Source organism: Pediculus humanus, genomic scaffold (genome assembly GCF_000006295.1).
Source record: "Pediculus humanus corporis 1103172108252 genomic scaffold, whole genome shotgun sequence".
In the NCBI taxonomy this organism is placed as follows: Eukaryota; Metazoa; Arthropoda; class Insecta; order Psocodea; family Pediculidae; genus Pediculus; species Pediculus humanus.
In genome coordinates this window covers 178,692-198,294 of record NW_002987821.1, presented here as the reverse complement: position 1 = coordinate 198,294, position 19,603 = coordinate 178,692, and the positions used below count along the sequence as shown (strand labels likewise).

Here is a 19,603-nt window from a genome sequence, read left to right as displayed (position 1 = left end):
AAATTGTTTTATTAAATAATATTCAATCTCGTTACGGTTTCAATAAGTCTAATTCCCATGATACATTCAATTGAGTTTCTGGAGGAATGCTGTATTTGAGATTAAATAACGAAGGTGGTGCATTTTCCATCTGCGTATGTGATAAAGCTAATTCATTGGATGTCGAATTGAAATTGGACTCTTGCATTTTCAACAGGCAATCAGGTGTCCAAATTTCATTTTTAGAATTTTCAATTTTTTTCAACAATTGTTTAAATTGACTTTGTAATTTTTCTGCCAACTCGTATTCGTTAATTTTAACTAAAAATTTATTTAGCTCGCCTACTTCTGATGATAGCTTTAGTGAATTTGTGACTAAATTGTAAAGGGAAGTCAGTAAGGCCAAATCTTCATAAGGGCTTCCTTCTTTCAAACTTAATAGTTTTCGCTCTTGTTTTCTTTTATTTTTTGCAGAACGGTATGTTTTATTTGTTAAACGCGTTGATGCATTAGATCTCGTTATTATGGTGCTTGCATCCGAATATGCATCGCTGTCAATATCGTAGTCTGGCTTGCTTTCCAAAGCCAGCAACTTATTTTGTCGTACCACCAGCAAACGGTTTTTTTGTTTTTCAATTGTATTAGTGACGTCATCAATATGTAGTCCGAGTGAATGTGCCTGATGGACGGCTGCTGAATATATCATTTCTTTTGTGTAATCCTTGCAATTGTACAACGCGCAAATACGGTAAGCTTCATCAAAATATTTACCTAACGCTAATGTTTTCGAACATTCTGTTATATCTTTAATGTAATCTTTGTAAACTAGACTGGCATCCATAAATTGCTTGCATGCAATTAAATTTTCCGCGAGCTCATAATACAACTCGTTCAATTCGCTTTCTTTAAATTTTAACTCGTTAGCGCACGAAATAACTTCGCGCCAATTCCCAGACTTTTTATAAGCATCGATTGCATTTTTGTACAATCCAGCTTTGGCGAACATAATACCGGCTTCCTCAAAATGGTTCCCCTTCATTAATTCTTCTCCGTAACAGACGCAAATATTTTTAAATTTATCTGTATTTTGCGGAACTAATTTTAATGCATATTTATACAACTGATGTGACTTTATAAAAGTTATGCACTCGTCGATTTCATCGCACTGTATCAGATTTTCTAAAGCTTTCTTATATCGTTTTAAATATTTATCAATTGAGTACTTTTGGTAATGAGGTTCCAAAGACTTCAAGTTATTAAGAAAAGGCAAATATTCTTTTGGATCTTTCTGAGATTTGTTTGCCACGATGAGAACTAAATCAAAGTCGTACATTCCCAAAGCTATATTATAAAGCTCATCGACATCTATCAAATATAAAACATATTTAAAAGCTTCATCGAATGTTACACTAGATTTTATCCCCTGCATTTCTTTTTCTTTTAAACTTTTTAATTTTAAAAGAGCTGCTTCTATGAATTCAATTTTATTTCTCTTGATGAGGCAAGTCAGAATCGGAAGTAAATATTTCTCTGAATTGTTTATCTTACTTAAAGCTTTTTCTAATAAGTTGCAGACGGTACTAATTTTAGAAAAATCAGTTTTTTCAAGAGCATTATTATTTTTTTTATAAGCAACAGCATATGTAGTCTTTGTCAAATCTTCTTCTGTAATATCGGAAATAAAAAGACTTATCCATTGAGGATCTTCTATTTCTCTTAAAAAACTGTCCACATTATTAGCAAAGAGTAACGGATTGTGATCGTAAATTAAATTGAGATTGATCCTTTGTTTTCTCATTAGATTAAATGCCTCGGCATATTTTAATGAGTCTAAAAATTTTCCCACAGCATAAACTGATAGTGCTCTCGGTTGTATGCATTCAAGATTCCCTCTAGGCATTTGCAAAATTACTTTCAGATCTTTATAAACTGATGTAATAATTCTTGAACCTCTTTCAATTTTTCTTTTAAACAATTCCGATTCATGCACTTTAAAAATGTTTATTTCTTCATAATTTATCGATATTAACTCTTGCTTAAAATTAGTCAACAAAATAAAAGCGTCGTGAATATGAAATGACAATATATTGTTAAAAATTAACTCTCCGTTAACATAAAATTTATGGAAATTATCTAAACTAAATATAATTAATTTTCCATCGGTTTGTTCGAAAATTTCTAAATCCAAAATCATCTTGTTTTTTTTATCAGAATTAACACTTGTCAAATTATCACTTTTAAGCGAATAAATCATTCCATCATTGTCATATACAATAACTGTCGATTTGGAAAATTTTAAAATTGCAACAGTTGACTGTAGCAATATTTCTTTTATTTCATATGACGCAGATAAATCACTTTCTTGAAAGCTCACCATGTTTAAAATGGGCTTAGACTTTTCACCTGTTACTTTTAATGATGACAGTAACAATTTATTTTTTTCAAACCAAATTCCATTGTAATAAAAATTTCCTTCATCGATAGGTAGTTTTAGTGTTCCTATCAATTTATGTTCACATTGCAATGTTTTATTAACTAAAAAGTATTTGTAAATTAGTACAGTTCCATCAGATAACAGGAGCATAAAATCATTAGGAGATAAATCTTTATCGTTTTTTGCAAACGATACAAAATTAACAGGTGAATTCAATTGAATTAAACTACTATACATTGGAGGAGGTATTATTCCTTTTTTAAATGAAGTTAGTTGCACATTACAACCATTTATAACTGCTACAAATGATTCATCACTTTCACAATTTACTTTACTTTTGCTGATAACCCATAGCCAAGAATATTTAAAATACTCGATACCAAATTTTTTATTAACGACAATATGCAAATCGCTTAATCTCTGATCATCCCATTTTAATGAAACAGAGGTGGAATTATTTATAGTTATGGTATATTTATAATACCATTTATAATTACTGACGGTGTAAAATTGAATAATGTAATTTCCACATTCTTCAGAATCATTTAAATGACTATTTTTTTCTGAATCGCTATCAGTCAGTGCAACAGCCAATATTTTCGAATCTTTGCTCCAGCAAATTTCACTTACTTTTCCAAACTGTTCATTTGTAGCTAATTTAAAATCTCCATGTTTCATACCATTTTTTTCGAAAAAACTTACAATGTACTTATTTAAATGTTTTTGAGTTGTTGCTATTAGATTACCAGAAGAACGCCAATCTAAAGAATCATCGAGACCGTTAATGCATTCACTTGTAGATTGCAAAACTCCATTTTTGTTAAAAATTTTAATGTATCTCAAATTTTTTTCTGGATTGATACTTGAAACAGCAAAATATTCAGCATCTCCTCTCCAAGAGATGACGATCCTATTTGTGTTACTAAATATTATCTCTTCTTTATCTTCTGCCTTATATTTTCCAGCAGACCCTTGGAACTGTGTTTCTTTACTACCCCAACCAACAGTAATTATTTGTTTCTCACCGAATCCACCACCGTGAAGTGGAGTTTCTGAAATTGTATCAAAATCACTGGACAACAAAATTATATTGTCAGCCCCATCAACAACAGCAATCAATTCTTGCTCTGGGCTCCATTTAACGGCTTGTATGGAATCAGACACCGAACCTACTATATTTAAAGTATATTCTTCATTTTTTTCAATGGAAATTATATCTCCATTTTTTAAAATTAAATACAATGCATCTTTTTCATAATGATAATTTATATCCAAAGCTTTTAAACTGTCATTTTTTGTTCCTGGATAAAGTGTTTCTTTTAAATCACATATAATCTCTTCATTATTGTCTGAATATTTGCTCACAATACCTTGTCCATAGGCGTAAAGTACTCTGTCATTGACACAAAATACTTCACAATACTTTAAAAAATTTAATGAATGTCTTTCAATATTTGATACGGTTATATTTCGCATTTTAAAAGCATGTGTGTGTTTTAAAGAAAAGTACCTGTCGTAAGATTGCACTTTGATAACTTGTTTGTATTTGCAAAGGTTGGCATCCTTACATTTTGCTGTTTTTCTGGATATTATTAAACGTGTTGATTTTTTTTACATTAAAATATATTGTAAGCTTTTTCAGTATGTTGTACATTATATACATATAATTTTATTTATTTATGTACTTTTATATACATGCTAAACTGTAACATTGTTTAAGTAAATTTATCATAATAATTTGTAATAAGATAAAAAAATAATCACGTGGTTTTACAAACGTAGAAATCTGTTATTCTTCAAAGCAATATAATTCAGTATATAAAATAATGCCTACGATAAATATTAATCGTGATAGATTATTTGAAAATTTAGGAAAAAAATTCAGTAAGTAGTGAAAAAAAAAAATTTTTTTAAATTGATTTTTTATTCTTTCTATTCTAAGTAATCTAAAAATAATATTTTTTTTTTTAAGCTGATAATGAATTTGCAGAATTATGTTTTGATTTCGGGTTGGAATTGGATGAAATTGTAAGTGGTAATTTTATCTAATATCAAAAATTTGTCCGTAAAAACGCCAAAATTAAAAATAAAGTATTTATTTACCCACAGACTACCGAAAAACAAATGATTTTAAGGGAACAAGGTTCCGACCAGCATGCTCAAAACGCTTCCGAAGAAGTTATATATCGTATTGATATTCCAGCCAATCGATATGATTTACTTTGTTTAGAAGGTTTAGTGAGAGGACTATTAATATTTCAGGGCAAGTATGTATCTCAAGAAATTAAAACTAGAAAAAAAATATTAAAAATGTTTTATTTATTAATTTTTACGTGTGTTTATGCAGATTAAAGCCACCAATATTTCAACCTTCTGAAAATATCAATGAAAAGATCACGGTGATGCCTAATGTAAATAAGTATTTTGTGTAATGATAATAAAAGAATTCGACTGTTACCATTAATGTACTTATAACTTGATGAATTTGTTTTTATTTCAGACCAAATTAATCAGACCTTATATTGTATCTGCCATATTAAGAAATGTTACATTTAATAACGATATTTACAACAGTTTCATCGACTTACAAGATAAACTACATCATAATATCTGTAGAAAAAGAAGTTTGGTTGCTATAGGTACTCACGATTTAGACACAATTAAAGGGCCCTTTATTTATGATGCAAAACCTCCGAGCGAAATCACTTTTGTACCTTTAAATCAAAATAAAAAGTATTCTGGTCTTGAAATCATGGATTTATATGCTGTTAGTTAAATGAATATCATTATAAAATTATTTTAAAAAATAATTAAAGTAAATTTTACATTTAAATTACATCGAAAACCATCTCGGTATAAATTCAAATGCTTTGTTTTTTTTTTTTTTTTTTTAGAATCATGCGCAATTAAAGCAGTATTTACCTATAATTAAAAACAGTTCAGTTTATCCTGTTATATTAGACAGCAATGGTGTTGTACTTTCATTGCCTCCGATAATAAATGGAGATCATAGTAAAATAACATTGAAAACGAAGAATATTTTCATTGAAGCTACGGCAACAGATTTGAAAAAAGCAGAAGTTGTAATAGATACAATCGTATCCATGTTTAGTCAATATTCATCGAATCAATTTTCCTACGAAAGAGTTGCTATCGAATATCCAGATGGGAAAAAGGATATCCAACCGAAAATGGAAGTTAAAAAAATGAATGTCAATTTAAACAAGGCAAATTTAATTACCGGAATACAAGAAAGTCAAGACACTTTAATTAAATTGCTGTTGAAAATGGGTTTGACTACGGCGACCAATAAAAAAAAAAATTCACCCAAAATGTTGGTATCCGTTCCTCCTACCCGCCATGATATTTTACACGAAATCGATATAATCGAAGATGTAGCCATTGCATTCGGTTACAACAAGATAAAAAAAACATTTCCTAAAACTGCTACTGTTGCACAAGAATATTCTTTGAACAAATTAACAGATCATTTGAGAGAAGAAATAAGCAGATCGGGTTTTACAGAAGCACTCACATTTTCATTGGTAATAAATTATTTAAACTGACTTTAAAAAAAATGTTTTAATAATTTTTTAGAATTTAATATTAAAATGAAAAAAAAAAATAAAATTAGTGTTCCACAGATGATATTTCGACTAAGCTTGGGAAAAAAATAAATGATATTCCAGCAGTTCACGTCTCAAATCCTAAAGCACTTGAATTTCAAGTATGCAGAACAGAACTATTACCTTGCATTTTAAAAACGATTGCTTCAAATAAACAATTGCCACTTCCGATAAAAATTTTTGAAGTCTCAGATGTAGTCATGGCGAGTAAAAATGAAGAAGTTGGAGCGAAGAATGAAAGACATTTATGTGCAGTTTATTGTAATAAAACATCTGGATTTGAAATAATTCATGGTCTTCTCGATAGATTAATGATAGCTCTTGCCATTAAGCACGACATTGAGAAATCAAATTTTGGTTATTATTTAGAAGCTCACAGCGGTAAATATTTTATGCATCTCCAATTTATTAAATGGCTTACATTATAAATTTTAATAAATTTATAAATTATATTTTCAGACCCGACATTTTTTTCAAAAAGGTGTGCTCAAATTTTTGTTAATGGAAATGTTATTGGTAAAATGGGCATACTGCATCCTTCAGTTACAAAGGAATTTGATATAAATTTACCTTGTTCTGCTTTGGAATTAAATATTGAAGTTTTTTTATAAAATATAATATATTTATTTAATTGTTTTTTGGGTTTATTTATTTAAATAAATTTATAATAATGTTACATATACCGTACATATTTATAAAATAATAATATAATTCATATTTGTTGCTTAAAAACATAAAAAATAACGTTAATAATATATTTTGGCCATTTTAATGTGTGGCAAGTTCAACTTGAGAGTATATGTGAAAGCTTTTCCAAATTTAAAATTTTTTAAAAAGGCGCCTTTTTTTCGGAATGTCATGTTTTAAAATGAAACGATTCTAGCAAAACCTTATTCAGGTTATATTTTTCCGTAATTGAAACCAACGATTCGTTTTTAAAATTAGGTTTTTATTCTTGAATAATTTGTCAAAAATTAATTAAGAGTGGGTTTAATTAAATCACGCAGGGAAATTTAAGAATTGTGGAAGTTTGCCATTCTGATGTCAGAGAGCAGCACAGGGAATTTTAGCATCCGGGAACTTCATAGTAGACATGGCGATTATTAATTTGAGTTAATGATGGTGATTGTAATTAAAATAACTTCAGAATTTATTAGTGCCTGTGTTTAGATTCAATAATAAAGAGAGCCATTAAATGCAATAGAAAACTAAAGAAAGGTAAAAATGCAGAATGTAGCACAAGGTTCCTCTTCAGATAGTCAAAAAATTGAGAAAGGGAACGCTCATCACGATACAGAAAAATCGTCTACTCCCCAATCTTCAAATTCAAGTCCCACAAAATCAGGAACTGAGACTTTCTCAGAATTACAACCGAAATTTATGACTGATTCGTCGGAAAGCGAGGAAGACGACGTTTCTGAGGTAAGAATAAAAATTTTAAAAGGAAATCAAAACGATTACGTGTGGCCTCGAGTATGTTTCAATGAACTTAGGAGAAAGACATTTTGTGCCAGCAAGCTTGTACATTAGGCTTAAAAAATATGAATAAAATAATTTTTTCAATTGATAATTGTTCAATACCGTACGTATATTAATTAATTAATTTATTACACAATAAATAAATTATATAGAACCGAATAATTGCGATATTTAAGCCTTAAGTGAATAAACAAAATGGCTTCCGTAATTTGCATTTTGAAAAAAGATGAATCAGTTTGATATGATTAGGCCATGTTTTCTCTAAATATTTCACATTTATGCAAGTTTTCTTTTTATTTTACCAGTGTCATCATTTTTTATAATTATTATTATTTAAAATAATGTAGTTCACATTCAATGTATGAATAATATATATATATATATATTTAAAAACGATTCATTAACAAGAGCTACTGCGGAAAAAATGGCAATCACTTTTCAGCGAAATATTACATTCCTCATTATATTCATTCTTGTCATTCTTAAAGTGTATTAAAATTAATTTTAACGTTATTTATCGTAAAAAAATTTTTATTTTATAAGTTTTTTAAATTTAAATTTAAATTTAATTTAAATAATACTTTTTTTTTTTTTTTAACTGCCGTGGTATTGTTCAATAGCAAACTACTATTAAACACTTTTAATAAAAAAAAAAAATTTTTTACTGTCTGTTGCCAAAATTTTTCTAAATAATTTTTTTTTTTTTTTTTTAAATTAATTTTGATAAAGTAACAAATTTTTAATAAATATAATTTTGAATTGAAAAACTTTAAAATGTTTTTTAATAAATAAATAATTGAGTGTTGTTCATAAAAAAATTTTTTATCTTCTTAATGTTTATATTGACATATTTTTTTTTACATCGAAATTGATTCTTTTATTTTAAATTATTTTCTATATTTATTTAAAATTATAAATAATTTTAATAAGTTTAATTTTTGTGTCTGTTTATGTAAAACTTTGCTTTTAATTAATAGGGGGAGGGGGAAGGAGAAAAGCAAAGCCTTTTTTATAAATTTTAAAATTTTTTTAAAGTTTAGTGAACTTTGATAAATACTTTTACCTTGATTGCATCCATAAATTTTTTCTATAATAACAAAAAAAATTATGTTTAGCTTATGTGAAGAAAAAAAAACCTTTTAAAAAAAAAAAAAAATTGTAATCATTTTCTTATATTTTCTTTATATATGAATTTTCAAATAATATTTAGATTTAAAGAAATTCATATGATTTATTATTATTATTATTATTAGTATTTGTTTGTTTCGAATAAGAAAAAAATTGTTATTGGTGATTAAAAAAGTAAAATTAAAAATCAATAATATTTTTACATGCAAAAAAAAAGAAATAAAATATCGAAATTAATTAATTTTAAAAAAGTATCGAATATATTTTAACAAAGCTTAATTTTTTTTTTTTTTTTTTTTTTTTTTTTTTTTTTGGAACTTGTCAATTACATAAATTTAAATAAATAATGGACATCTTAAAAAAAAAATTTGAAAAAATTCAATAAAATATGGTACATAAGTGTGTAGTAGTAGTAGTAGTAGTAGTTTATTGACCTAATAATGAAAAAATGTCGAGCTAATTTTTTTGTATTTTTAAAAATTATAATTTTAAAAATTTATTTCCTTTCTTTAATATTAATTATTCAAAATTTTCGCGGTTGTCTATTGTTTTTGTTGTTGTTGTTGTTATAAATTTTTGTCCAAAAAATTTTACTCTAAACTAAACAATCATCAAACACTAAGAGACTTTTTAAATTTTACCTTTTACAGGTTGAATCTTTTATGATAGAGCAAGAATTGGACGAAGATTCCCGTCTTGATACGTCCAAATTTCTTCTTAGTGGGGGGTGCGCAGAGGGAGCGGAAAATTCAGTTGATCCAGAAACTCAAGCCCGATTAGAAGCACTCTTAGAAGCTGCCGGAATATCAAAGTTATCAACGGGTGATGGGAAGCAATTAGCTGACCCAGAGGTTTTGCGTCGTTTAACTTCAAGCGTATCTTGTGCTTTGGATGAGGCAGCCGCGGCTTTAACTCGCATGAGGACGGAAAATCCTCGTTCGCAAGTAGAACTCGTTCCTACTCGTTCTTTGGTTGAAGCTTGCACAGACGGGGATGTTAGCACTGTTAGAAAGCTTTTAACAGAAGGAAAAAGCGTTCACGAAACCACGGAAGAAGGTGAAAGTTTATTATCCCTCGCTTGCTCAGCAGGTTATTTAGAACTTGCTCAAGTTTTGCTGGCCATGCACGCCAACGTCGAAGATAGAGGTGTAAAAGGAGATTGTACTCCTTTAATGGAAGCAGCATCGGCAGGACATCCTGATATAGTTAAATTACTTATTAACCACGGAGCTGAAGTAAATGCTCAATCTTCTTCAGGTAATACTCCTCTGATGTATGCTTGTGCCGGTGGACATGAAGCCGTTGTCCGCGTTTTATTAGAAAATGAAGCCAATGTGGAGGATCACAATGAAAATGGTCATACACCTTTGATGGAAGCTGCAAGTGCTGGTCACGTAGGTGTAGCCAAAATATTATTGGATCACGGAGCCGGAATAAACACTCATTCTAATGAATTTAAGGAATCCGCTTTGACTTTGGCTTGTTACAAAGGTCACTTAGACATGGTTCGATTTTTATTAGAGGCTGGAGCAGACCAGGAGCATAAAACCGATGAAATGCATACGGCTTTAATGGAAGCTTCAATGGATGGGCATGTTGAGGTGGCTAGATTGTTACTGGATTCTGGTGCCCAAGTAATAAACATATATGCATTTTTGTCTTTACTTAAAATTGTTAACATGTAAAATAATTTTTTTTTTTGTATATTCAGGTAAACATGCCTACGGACAGTTTTGAGTCTCCATTAACTTTAGCTGCTTGTGGGGGTCATACGGAATTGGCCTTGTTATTAATAGAACGAGGCGCCAACATTGAAGAAGTTAATGATGAAGGATATACTCCCCTTATGGAAGCAGCAAGAGAAGGACATGAGGAGATGGTTGCCCTTCTTCTTAGCCAGGGAGCTAATATAAACGCTCAGACGGAAGAAACTCAGGAAACTGCATTAACTCTCGCTTGTTGCGGTGGTTTTCTAGAAGTAGCTGATTTTCTTTTAAAAGCTGGTGCTGATTTAGAATTAGGGGCTTCAACTCCATTAATGGAGGCTGCTCAAGAAGGCCATTTAGAACTTGTACGATATTTGCTTGAATATTATCACGCCAATGTCAACGCTCAAACTCAAACAGGAGATACTGCCCTTACTTACGCATGTGAAAATGGCCACACCGAAGTGGCTACTCTTCTTTTAATGTATGGTGCAGAACTAGTAAGTCATAAACACATAACAATAATATTATTATTTATTATTATTATTATTATTATCGAAAAGAAATAATAATTTTAAAACTGTACAATTAGGAACATGAATCCGAAGGAGGAAGAACGCCTTTAATGAAAGCATGCCGAGCTGGTCATCAGCAAACGGTGCAATTTCTTATTTCAAAAAATGCAGACGTGAATAAAACTACTACCAACAATGATCATACTCCATTATCTTTGGCCGCTGCCGGTGGACATATTGGAGTTGTAGAACTTCTTTTAGCTCATCATGCCGACCCTTTTCATAAACTCAAAGTAATTACTTTTCTTTAAATTAATGTATCAATCCTTGTTTTAATAATATTACAATAATAATAATAATAATAATACAAAAATATTATTGTCCTTTAGGATAATTCAACCATTCTTATCGAAGCTGCAAAAGGAGGACATACAAATGTGGTTCATCTTCTTTTGGATTATCCTCATTCAATCATGATGCAACCCCCGGCGGTTCCTCCTCAACCTTCCGAAGATCTTCTTCGAGAATACGATGCTGCCAGAGCGGCGGCTGCAGCTGCTATTGCACGAGAAGCTGAACAAAATGGGCAAAATAATAAAGTGCCCCTACACTGTGCTAACAAACCTCACAATCCTCAAAAAGCACTTTCACTTCTGAGAAAAATCAAACTTCCTACGACTTCCGAACCTGGTTTAACATCTTCCGAAGCTCAACAAGTTAGTAAATTTTTTTAAAAAATGTTTTTACAACATTTAAATCATTCACGTCATTTTATAATTTAATAAACGCGGTGTTAATTTTTTTAGGTGAGAACCCAACCAGTGGGTGAAAACGCATCAAATTTAAATCATAGTGTGCCAGAAAGTGAGGTTAATGTGCAAAACAAGGGAAGTACCAGTGGTGTTTCGAATAAGGAAGAGAAAGAAAAAAAAGACGTTACTGTGTCGACTGCTACACTAGTTCCTGGCCCGAAACCTTTAGTTCTTAACATTGATCTACCCTCTCAGCAAAACGTTGCAATAGGAGGAAATGGGAAAGTTGTGGTTCCAACTCAACCCAGTTCACCTCCGCAACCTCCTCAAATGTCTTTGCCCAACTCTCCTCCTCAACAACCCTTTGAAGTTACGCAAGTGAGTAATTAATTGCTTATTTATTTATGAGAGGTTAAAAAAAAAGTAGTAATAATAATTATATTATTATCCGTACATTTTTTTTATTAGATCACTGCTATTAGTGATCGGCCTAAAGCAAAACCCGTGTCCAAAAAGGAAGGGAAAAATCTTCGTAAAATTAATCTTCAACAGCAACATTTAGAATTACAACAACTCACTCAAGAATTTCAACAAACGCAGACCCAAAACCAAAATCAAACGTCGCAAACTCAAACTTCTCAAGTCCAAGATCGTAAGTTGTATAAATTTTTTTCCTTTTTACGGTGAAATATTTTTTTTGAAGAAGAAAAAGTTTAATATTTTATGTTGGTTATTCACAGTTCGAGGTATCACGCCAACTCAACTTCTCGCTCATCTTCAACAACTTGATCCTGCCATAGCTACTGCTGCTACGCCTTCTCAGCTTCAATTATTACAGCAAAAACATCAGCAATTATGGACTCTACAGCAGCAGGTAATTTTTTTTTTTATAAAGTTTTAAGTAAAAATTATTATTATTATTATTTTTTTTTTTCTTCAAATTAAATTTTTTTATATACACAGATCACTCCGGCAAATAGCGTGGATGTTAACGAACTAGCAGGTATGCTGTCTGATCAGTCACAACCTTGCCATTTATTTACGACTACGGAAGATATGTTAGATAAAATGAGACAGAATGTGGTTGCAGATTCCTTGCTTATTGCAGCAATCACTTCTTCCCAAGATGGTAGCGACGGGAAAGAAGATGGTAAAAACCTTTCTAAAACCCCTGCAGAACAGATAGACAATATTGTTATGGATTTTGCTCACAAACTAGAAGCTTTCCGTTTAGAAGATTCCACAATCGGTAGCTTTTCAAAATAAATAACTTTGTTTTTTTTTTTTTTTTTTAAACAGAATTTGCTGCAAATATTTCTATTATTATTATTATTATTATTATTATTAAAAATGAAGACTGATTATAGTTTATTTTTTTTTTTTTTTTTTAGACCAAGAGAGATTAACGGCTGCAACTCAGCAAGAATTATCCGCCGAAGAAGCCTTAGCTGCGGAAGAAGAAGCGTTTAATCTGTTAGCTCAACAACAGCCACAAGATTTGGCTTACATAACGGTTCCTGCTATTTCTTCACAGCAAAACCAGGTTAAAAATTATTATTTTATTTTCAAATGAGTTTATTTATTTATTTATTTTTTCTTCTAATTATTTTCTGTCATTTCTAAATCATGCTAAATAATTTATAAAGTTATTAATAATATTTTAACTAAAAAAAAAAAAAAATTTTTTTTTTTAGAGGGGAAATCAAACCAACCACATTCAATATCAACAATTTTCGACGCCTCACGATATTGTAACTCAAAATGATGTTTCAACCGGTTTGCAGATGACAGGCACTTCGTTACAACTTTCAGGCACTAATGGTCAACCAATGTCCTTGACCCGAACTAATGAAAGTAAATATTTTAAATCATATTAAGAGAAAACTTTATTTTTTTTTTTTTCTTTTCTAACTCATCTTTTAATGTATTATATTATTTTGTTGTTTTTAAGGAGCCGTACAAATGTCTGGAACAAGTACCCAGTCACAAATATCTGGTAGTAATTCTCGACAAATGGATCTTTTTTCCGCCGGTTTTGTTGCCGGTTTACAATCTGTGAATAAGGCTAGAATGTCTGGTACGTTGGCCGTAATTTTTGTTTTAAACTCGAGGGTTGATTGATTGATTGATTGATTGGTTTTTATTTTATTTTATTACCGTTTTTTTTTTTTTTTTTTTACATTTCCCACATAGTGCAGACGTTTTTTTTTTTTTTTTTTTTTTTTTTTGAATGAGTTAAATTATTATTGAATTTTTATGATCCTTTTTTTTTTGCGGTGAGAAACGTATCTATCGGGGTAAGCTAATTGACCGTTGTTATTCCTTTTCTTAAGGGAATTTACCCGTAAGTGGCAATGTTCAACAAACTGCCCAAAACATTCAAGTAGGGAGCGGAATAACGCCATTACACATGGCAAACACATCTGCAACCCATTTAATGAATTTATCCGCTAGAATCGATCCCGGAAACGCTGCTTTTCAATCTCAATCTTTGTTTCCATCCCCATTGAGTAAGTTTGATAATAATAATAATGACGTAGAAAAAAATCCGACTCAAAGCCGCGGAGGAATTAATAAATAAGTGGAAAAAAATTAGCCGATTAATATTACTAATTTTTTTTTTTTCTTAACATTTATTATTACATGTTTTATTTTTGCACCGTTTAGCTTCTCCTTGCTCTACAGCAATTTAAACTCACTTATAAATGTTTAAAAATTAAATTAACTGCGTTTTTGAGTTGAGTTTTTTTTTTTTTTTTGTGATATTTTTTTCCAAAAATTAATACGAATAATACTTAATAAAAAATGATGTAAATAATTATTTATGTTGAGATGTAAAAAATTTTTTTCAGGTCGTAATGTTACTACTTGTGAATCAAGCACGAGCACTACCCAGTTTTCATGTCCTATTACTACCGAAGCCAACACCACTAGACAAGTTCAAGTGGCTACCCAAACTGTTACGGAGAAGAAAGTTTCTCACACTCAGTCAGCGTATTTGCCCATAAAGGGTAAAAAAGCACGTTACCAAATACCACTGAGACAACATAACTCCAATTTTACATCACATCAACTTGATGCTAACTCAGGTAAACTGCCAAACATAACCAAGGGGTAGTATTTACCATTTTTTTTTTACCGAACGTTAAGAAAAATTTTTCGTTGTTTCATAGGCATAGGTCATTATCCTCAGCCTAGTAATGCTGCCCAGTGTCAACAAACAACACCTCCAGTTTTACATCCGCCGATACAGCTTTCTTCTGGAATGGATGTTGATTCAGAAACGGACACCAATCACGACACGGCTCTGACTTTAGCATGTGCCGGCGGTCACGAAGAACTAGTAGAATTATTGTTATCGCGAGGTGCTGATATAGAACATAGAGATAAAAAAGGCTTTACTCCTTTGATACTTGCGGCAACTGCTGGTCATGAAAAGGTTATTTATTATTTGTTTTTAAATTGATTTTTATTATTTTTTTTTTTATTTTTTTTTTTTTTTCAAGGACAAAAATAATTTAAGGATTTTTCTCATGACAGGTAGTAGATATTCTTCTTAATCACGGGGCAGATATTGAAGCTCAATCTGAACGTACGAAAGATACACCTTTATCCCTGGCTTGTTCTGGGGGAAGATACGAAGTCGTAGAGTTATTACTAACAAAAATGGCTAACAAAGAACACAGAAACGTTTCCGACTACACGCCTCTCAGTTTAGCCGCATCGGGAGGCTATGTAAACATAATAAAACTATTACTAAGTCACGGAGCTGAGATCAATTCAAGAACTGGAAGTAAACTCGGGATTTCACCTTTGATGCTAGCAGCCATGAACGGTCACACGACCGCCGTACGAATACTTCTTGATATGGGAAGCGATATAAATGCACAAATCGAAACCAATCGAAACACTGCTCTCACGTTAGCTTGTTTTCAAGGAAGGCACGAAGTTGTTAGCCTTTTACTTGACAGGAAAGCTAACGTGGAGCATCGAGCAAAGGTAGTCCTTTCTTTACTTATCGGTATGACCGATTGTAACAGGATTTTTTAAATTGGACAATTAACAATCGTAATTTTTTTAATTTTTTTAGACGGGTTTGACACCTCTAATGGAAGCGGCTAGTGGTGGTTACGTCGAGGTGGGTAGAGTCCTGTTAGATAAAGGTGCAGATGTTAACGCTCCTCCGGTACCATCATCTCGAGATACTGCACTCACGATCGCAGCCGATAAAGGGCATTGTCGTTTTGTTGAACTTTTGCTTTCGAGAAATGCAATGGTAAGTAATTTGAACTTTATACTTAACCTTTTTACAATAACATATTTTTACACTTGACCTAATTTTAAAAAAAATTTTTTTTTAAAGGTTGAAGTTAAAAACAAAAAAGGTAATTCTCCTCTCTGGTTGGCCGCCAACGGAGGTCATCTTAATGTAGTTGAACTCCTTTACAATTTGGATGCCGACATCGATTCTCAAGACAACAGAAAAGTATCTTGTTTGATGGCAGCTTTTCGTAAAGGTCACGTTAAGGTAGTTAAGTGGATGGTAAATCACGTCACGCAATTTCCAAGTGATCAAGATATGACGAGGTTCATAGCGACCGTCAATGACAAAGAACTCCTTGAAAAATGTCACGAATGCGTAAAACTCATCCGTGCTGCTAAAGACTTGCAATCGGCTAAAGCGAATAAAAATGCCAGTATACTTTTAGAAGAATTAGATATGGAAAAAACTAGGGAAGAATCCAAAAAAGCGGCCGCGGCTAGACGTAGGGAACGAAAGAAGAAAAAGAAATTGGAGAAAAAAGAGGAGAAGCGAAAGCTCATCAATGAAAATAAGAAAAATGAAAAAATTCCGTCGGATAATGAAGACGAAGAGGAAGAAGAAGAAGCGGAAAAATCAGATATCGAAGAAATATCTCCTAAAGTTACTTATACTAAAGAAAAAGAAATGAATAAGGAATCTAAAAACAACAACGATGTTAGGTTAAATTCTAGTTCACCGCTAAGAAACGGAGAAGCCTTGGACAAAGAAGAAGGTGATAGTGGCATCGATGCCAACAGTCAAGGATCTTGTTCTTCGAACGATGTCAAATCGAAAGAAAAACGAAAAGATAAAAAGAAAAAGAAGGGAAATCAAGGTGAACGAGATAAATCCAATAGCAATAGTAACGAAGCGTCGGTCAACAGCGAAAGTTCGAGCACCGTGACGAATTCGAAACCGAATGTTGGTACGAAAGAACTTTCGGAAAGGTAAAGGCACAATTTCATTCGTTTTCCCTTTATGGAAAAAAAAAAAAAAAAAAAAAAATAATAATGCGATGAATAATTCGAAATTCGAATCAATTGTTGAAATTCCAGGCGTCATAAGGGAGGAGAATCTATCACGCATGAAAATGGGACTAACAATATTCCAAATTTATCACATTCGGAGAATAAAAATAACGGAGGAACCGTACGTTCGTCCGAGAAAAAAAGTAACAAAGGCTCGCTCGTTTTCGAATCCTCCCGACATCCCGCCGATCGTGAAGATTTCGAGGCAACCGGAAATGAAACTTACATACTCGGAAACAAAAGCAGGAAAAGCAATAATTATGTGTAATTATCAAAATTTTAACGATAAAAAAATGTTTTAATCAATTTGAAAAAAATATTTGATGAATTTTGCATTTTCTTATTCTTGACAGAAATCATTTTGAAACGGAAAACGTGACGAGTAATAAAAACCAAAATTCTTCAACGAGTCCCAAAGGATGTGGGAAAAGAGAGGAAGGATGGAAAGAAGTTGTACGCAAGTAAGTTGATCAGAGTGAAGTAATAAAATTTATAAGGGATAATATTTTTTTTTTAAAAAACCTCCTAGACTTCTGTTTTTTACACACGTTTACACACGTTTCATTTTTCCCGTACACTCAAAAAACTTTGAAGATTGATTGATTGATTGATTGATTGACGTCATTTTACTTAAATTGTTTTACTTTGTTATTATAACAGCTTTCCATATAGATCTAAGAAAGTGTCAGTCCCACTGAATGCAATCAGTAGGGTGATTGGACGTGGCGGAAGCAATATCAACGCAATACGCTCCGCTACAGGGGCGCATATTGAGGTCGAGAAACAGGGGAAGGGACAAGGAGAAAGAATTATCACCATTAAGTAAGTCGTCAAGGATTAAAAACGAAAAATGATCGATCATACCCTCCTTGAGACTCCTTGCTCCTTCCTAATTTTTTCAAAATTCTTTAACTCTTTTCTTAACTAACGAGTTTTAAAAAAAAAAAAAAAAAAAAAAATTCACCGAGTTGCCTTATTATATATAATTTTATTGAAAAAAAGTATTAGGTTGTTATAAGTTAAAAAAAAAAAAAAATTTGAATTTTTTTTTTTTCAATTGCAGGGGGTCAGCCGACGCGACGAAACAAGCTCATAATTTAATTGCTGTCCTGATAAAAGATCCGGATGTTGATATATTACAAATGCTACCCAAACCCGCCAAATCGTCAGCCATTGCAACTTCGTCAACGGATAAAGTTACTATTTCGGTATTTAAAAAAAAATTTTTTTTTTTTTTTTACCATTATTGATTTTTTTTCATTACTAAAAATTATTATTACAACCTTCGGTTTTTTAATTTTTTCTTTAAGGTTGCCAATAAAACGAAACATACTACCTTGCCAAAGTTGTTGCCCCGAATCGGTACTCAATCAGTTTCCGTTGTGAACAAAACAAGCGTTACCCCTAGTACTTCTGTCAGATCTACCGCTCCTACCAAATTAGTTTATTCTACCACAGTCTCTAAAAGTACCGCACCGCGATTAATTTCAGTCAGTAAGTATAGTGCGGTTCGAAATTGCGTTCGTGAAACGTGGAAGACAAATGCGAAAATGCATGTATTATTATTTTATCATAGGTGAAAAAAGGAGTTCGGGTAATACGCAGTTGACGCCGAATACCAAGACGACAATGTCTTACACTTCCGCGATTATGACTTCTGGTAGAAATATGAAAATAACACCGCTAGCAAGTCAAACGTTCGCTGCGAAATTGAGCGATTCCACTTTGTCGACTACTGTAAATACCGCTAGCGTATCGATGGTGGGAAAATCTCGGACTCCGATCGGTTCAGGATCCATGTTGACACCATCTCAACCTCCTGCCACGGCTCCTGTCAGTCCTCAAGTTTCTCCACATCAACAAGTTTTATCATCTCCGAAACATCATAGGTTAATTTTTTTTTTTTTTTTTTACTTAATTTTAACTCTTTTTATTTAATAATAATAATAATAATAATTTGTCGAATAAATTTTTAGGCCGCAACCAACGGTATCTGCTCCGCCAAACATTCAAGGACAATTTTCTTCAATAGCACCTTTTCCGCAATCGTCTTCTGTACAATCTATGTCTTTGATGCAGCAGCAGTCGGCAGTTAGAAGTTCGACGCCCATTCAGCACGAAATAGTCAACCAAAATCATATTCCTCAGGAATATTCTTTGTTTAATGACTCTTTTTCCAAGGTAAAAAAAATATTTAGGGATGAATTTTTTTTTTTTTTTTTAAAGCCAAAAAAAAAAAAAAAAAAAAAAATTTCGAAAAATAATAATTGATGTTTTCTTATGATTTAAGTCTTCTATGTGGGGAAGGGAAAATGAACAAAGTCAAAAGTTGAATTTTGCTAGCGTTGCTGCGACTAGTAGTTTATCATCGGCACCTCCTACAAACACTTCAAAATTTATGGAAGACATTCAAACTCAAACGCAAGTTGATGTGACAAAAGCACCCGGATACAGAGGCAATGCCGTTTGCTCACCCGTCTCATCGAAATCAAATAGCAATTTGCCAATCATGTACAGCGGAGGTTTTCCCGACCCCCCCGCTCCCAGCCTAACAGTTCCGAATGTGAGGCCGTCCATGGAAATTTTGAGTACGAATGTAAGTATTTTTATTATCCTATTTTTTTAAATGTATTATTATTATTATTATTAAACA

General features: G+C 31.6%; 3 protein-coding genes across 3 annotated transcripts in view; 2 read left to right on the top strand and 1 right to left on the bottom strand.

Annotated features, from left to right (window-relative positions):
* Nucleotides 1-31: 31 nt before the first annotated feature.
* Phum_PHUM473060 (elongator complex protein, putative) lies at nucleotides 32-3,889 on the bottom strand (the record flags this gene model as incomplete). Its single annotated transcript, XM_002430275.1, has 1 exon — nucleotides 32-3,889. The coding sequence occupies one exon, from the start codon at nucleotides 3,887-3,889 to the stop codon at nucleotides 32-34; it is 3,858 nt and encodes a 1,285-aa protein (XP_002430320.1).
* A 350-nt stretch (nucleotides 3,890-4,239) lies between these two features.
* Nucleotides 4,240-6,603, top strand: Phum_PHUM473050 (phenylalanyl-tRNA synthetase beta chain, putative; the record flags this gene model as incomplete). The annotated part of the gene is made up of 8 exons (XM_002430274.1): nucleotides 4,240-4,297; nucleotides 4,386-4,441; nucleotides 4,523-4,680; nucleotides 4,761-4,824; nucleotides 4,914-5,180; nucleotides 5,308-5,958; nucleotides 6,048-6,420; nucleotides 6,521-6,603. The coding sequence occupies 8 exons, from the start codon at nucleotides 4,240-4,242 to the stop codon at nucleotides 6,601-6,603; spliced, it is 1,710 nt and encodes a 569-aa protein (XP_002430319.1).
* A 660-nt stretch (nucleotides 6,604-7,263) lies between these two features.
* Phum_PHUM473040 (multiple ankyrin repeats single kh domain protein, putative) overlaps nucleotides 7,264-19,603 on the top strand; it is a gene marked incomplete at both ends in the record, with an annotated part of 13,609 nt that continues 1,269 nt past the window's right edge. Inside the window, 26 exons of the mRNA XM_002430273.1 lie at nucleotides 7,264-7,461; nucleotides 9,297-10,280; nucleotides 10,358-10,852; nucleotides 10,945-11,160; nucleotides 11,257-11,583; nucleotides 11,674-11,997; nucleotides 12,088-12,271; nucleotides 12,360-12,493; nucleotides 12,583-12,868; nucleotides 13,011-13,162; nucleotides 13,314-13,473; nucleotides 13,571-13,696; nucleotides 13,953-14,129; nucleotides 14,472-14,708; nucleotides 14,793-15,058; nucleotides 15,160-15,618; nucleotides 15,710-15,895; nucleotides 15,983-16,869; nucleotides 16,978-17,214; nucleotides 17,304-17,411; nucleotides 17,623-17,772; nucleotides 18,014-18,158; nucleotides 18,261-18,444; nucleotides 18,527-18,839; nucleotides 18,927-19,131; nucleotides 19,241-19,546. Of these exons, the coding sequence (XP_002430318.1) occupies nucleotides 7,264-7,461; nucleotides 9,297-10,280; nucleotides 10,358-10,852; nucleotides 10,945-11,160; nucleotides 11,257-11,583; nucleotides 11,674-11,997; nucleotides 12,088-12,271; nucleotides 12,360-12,493; nucleotides 12,583-12,868; nucleotides 13,011-13,162; nucleotides 13,314-13,473; nucleotides 13,571-13,696; nucleotides 13,953-14,129; nucleotides 14,472-14,708; nucleotides 14,793-15,058; nucleotides 15,160-15,618; nucleotides 15,710-15,895; nucleotides 15,983-16,869; nucleotides 16,978-17,214; nucleotides 17,304-17,411; nucleotides 17,623-17,772; nucleotides 18,014-18,158; nucleotides 18,261-18,444; nucleotides 18,527-18,839; nucleotides 18,927-19,131; nucleotides 19,241-19,546 (7,446 nt within the window). The remainder of the gene's footprint in view (nucleotides 7,462-9,296; nucleotides 10,281-10,357; nucleotides 10,853-10,944; nucleotides 11,161-11,256; nucleotides 11,584-11,673; nucleotides 11,998-12,087; nucleotides 12,272-12,359; nucleotides 12,494-12,582; nucleotides 12,869-13,010; nucleotides 13,163-13,313; nucleotides 13,474-13,570; nucleotides 13,697-13,952; nucleotides 14,130-14,471; nucleotides 14,709-14,792; nucleotides 15,059-15,159; nucleotides 15,619-15,709; nucleotides 15,896-15,982; nucleotides 16,870-16,977; nucleotides 17,215-17,303; nucleotides 17,412-17,622; nucleotides 17,773-18,013; nucleotides 18,159-18,260; nucleotides 18,445-18,526; nucleotides 18,840-18,926; nucleotides 19,132-19,240; nucleotides 19,547-19,603) is intronic.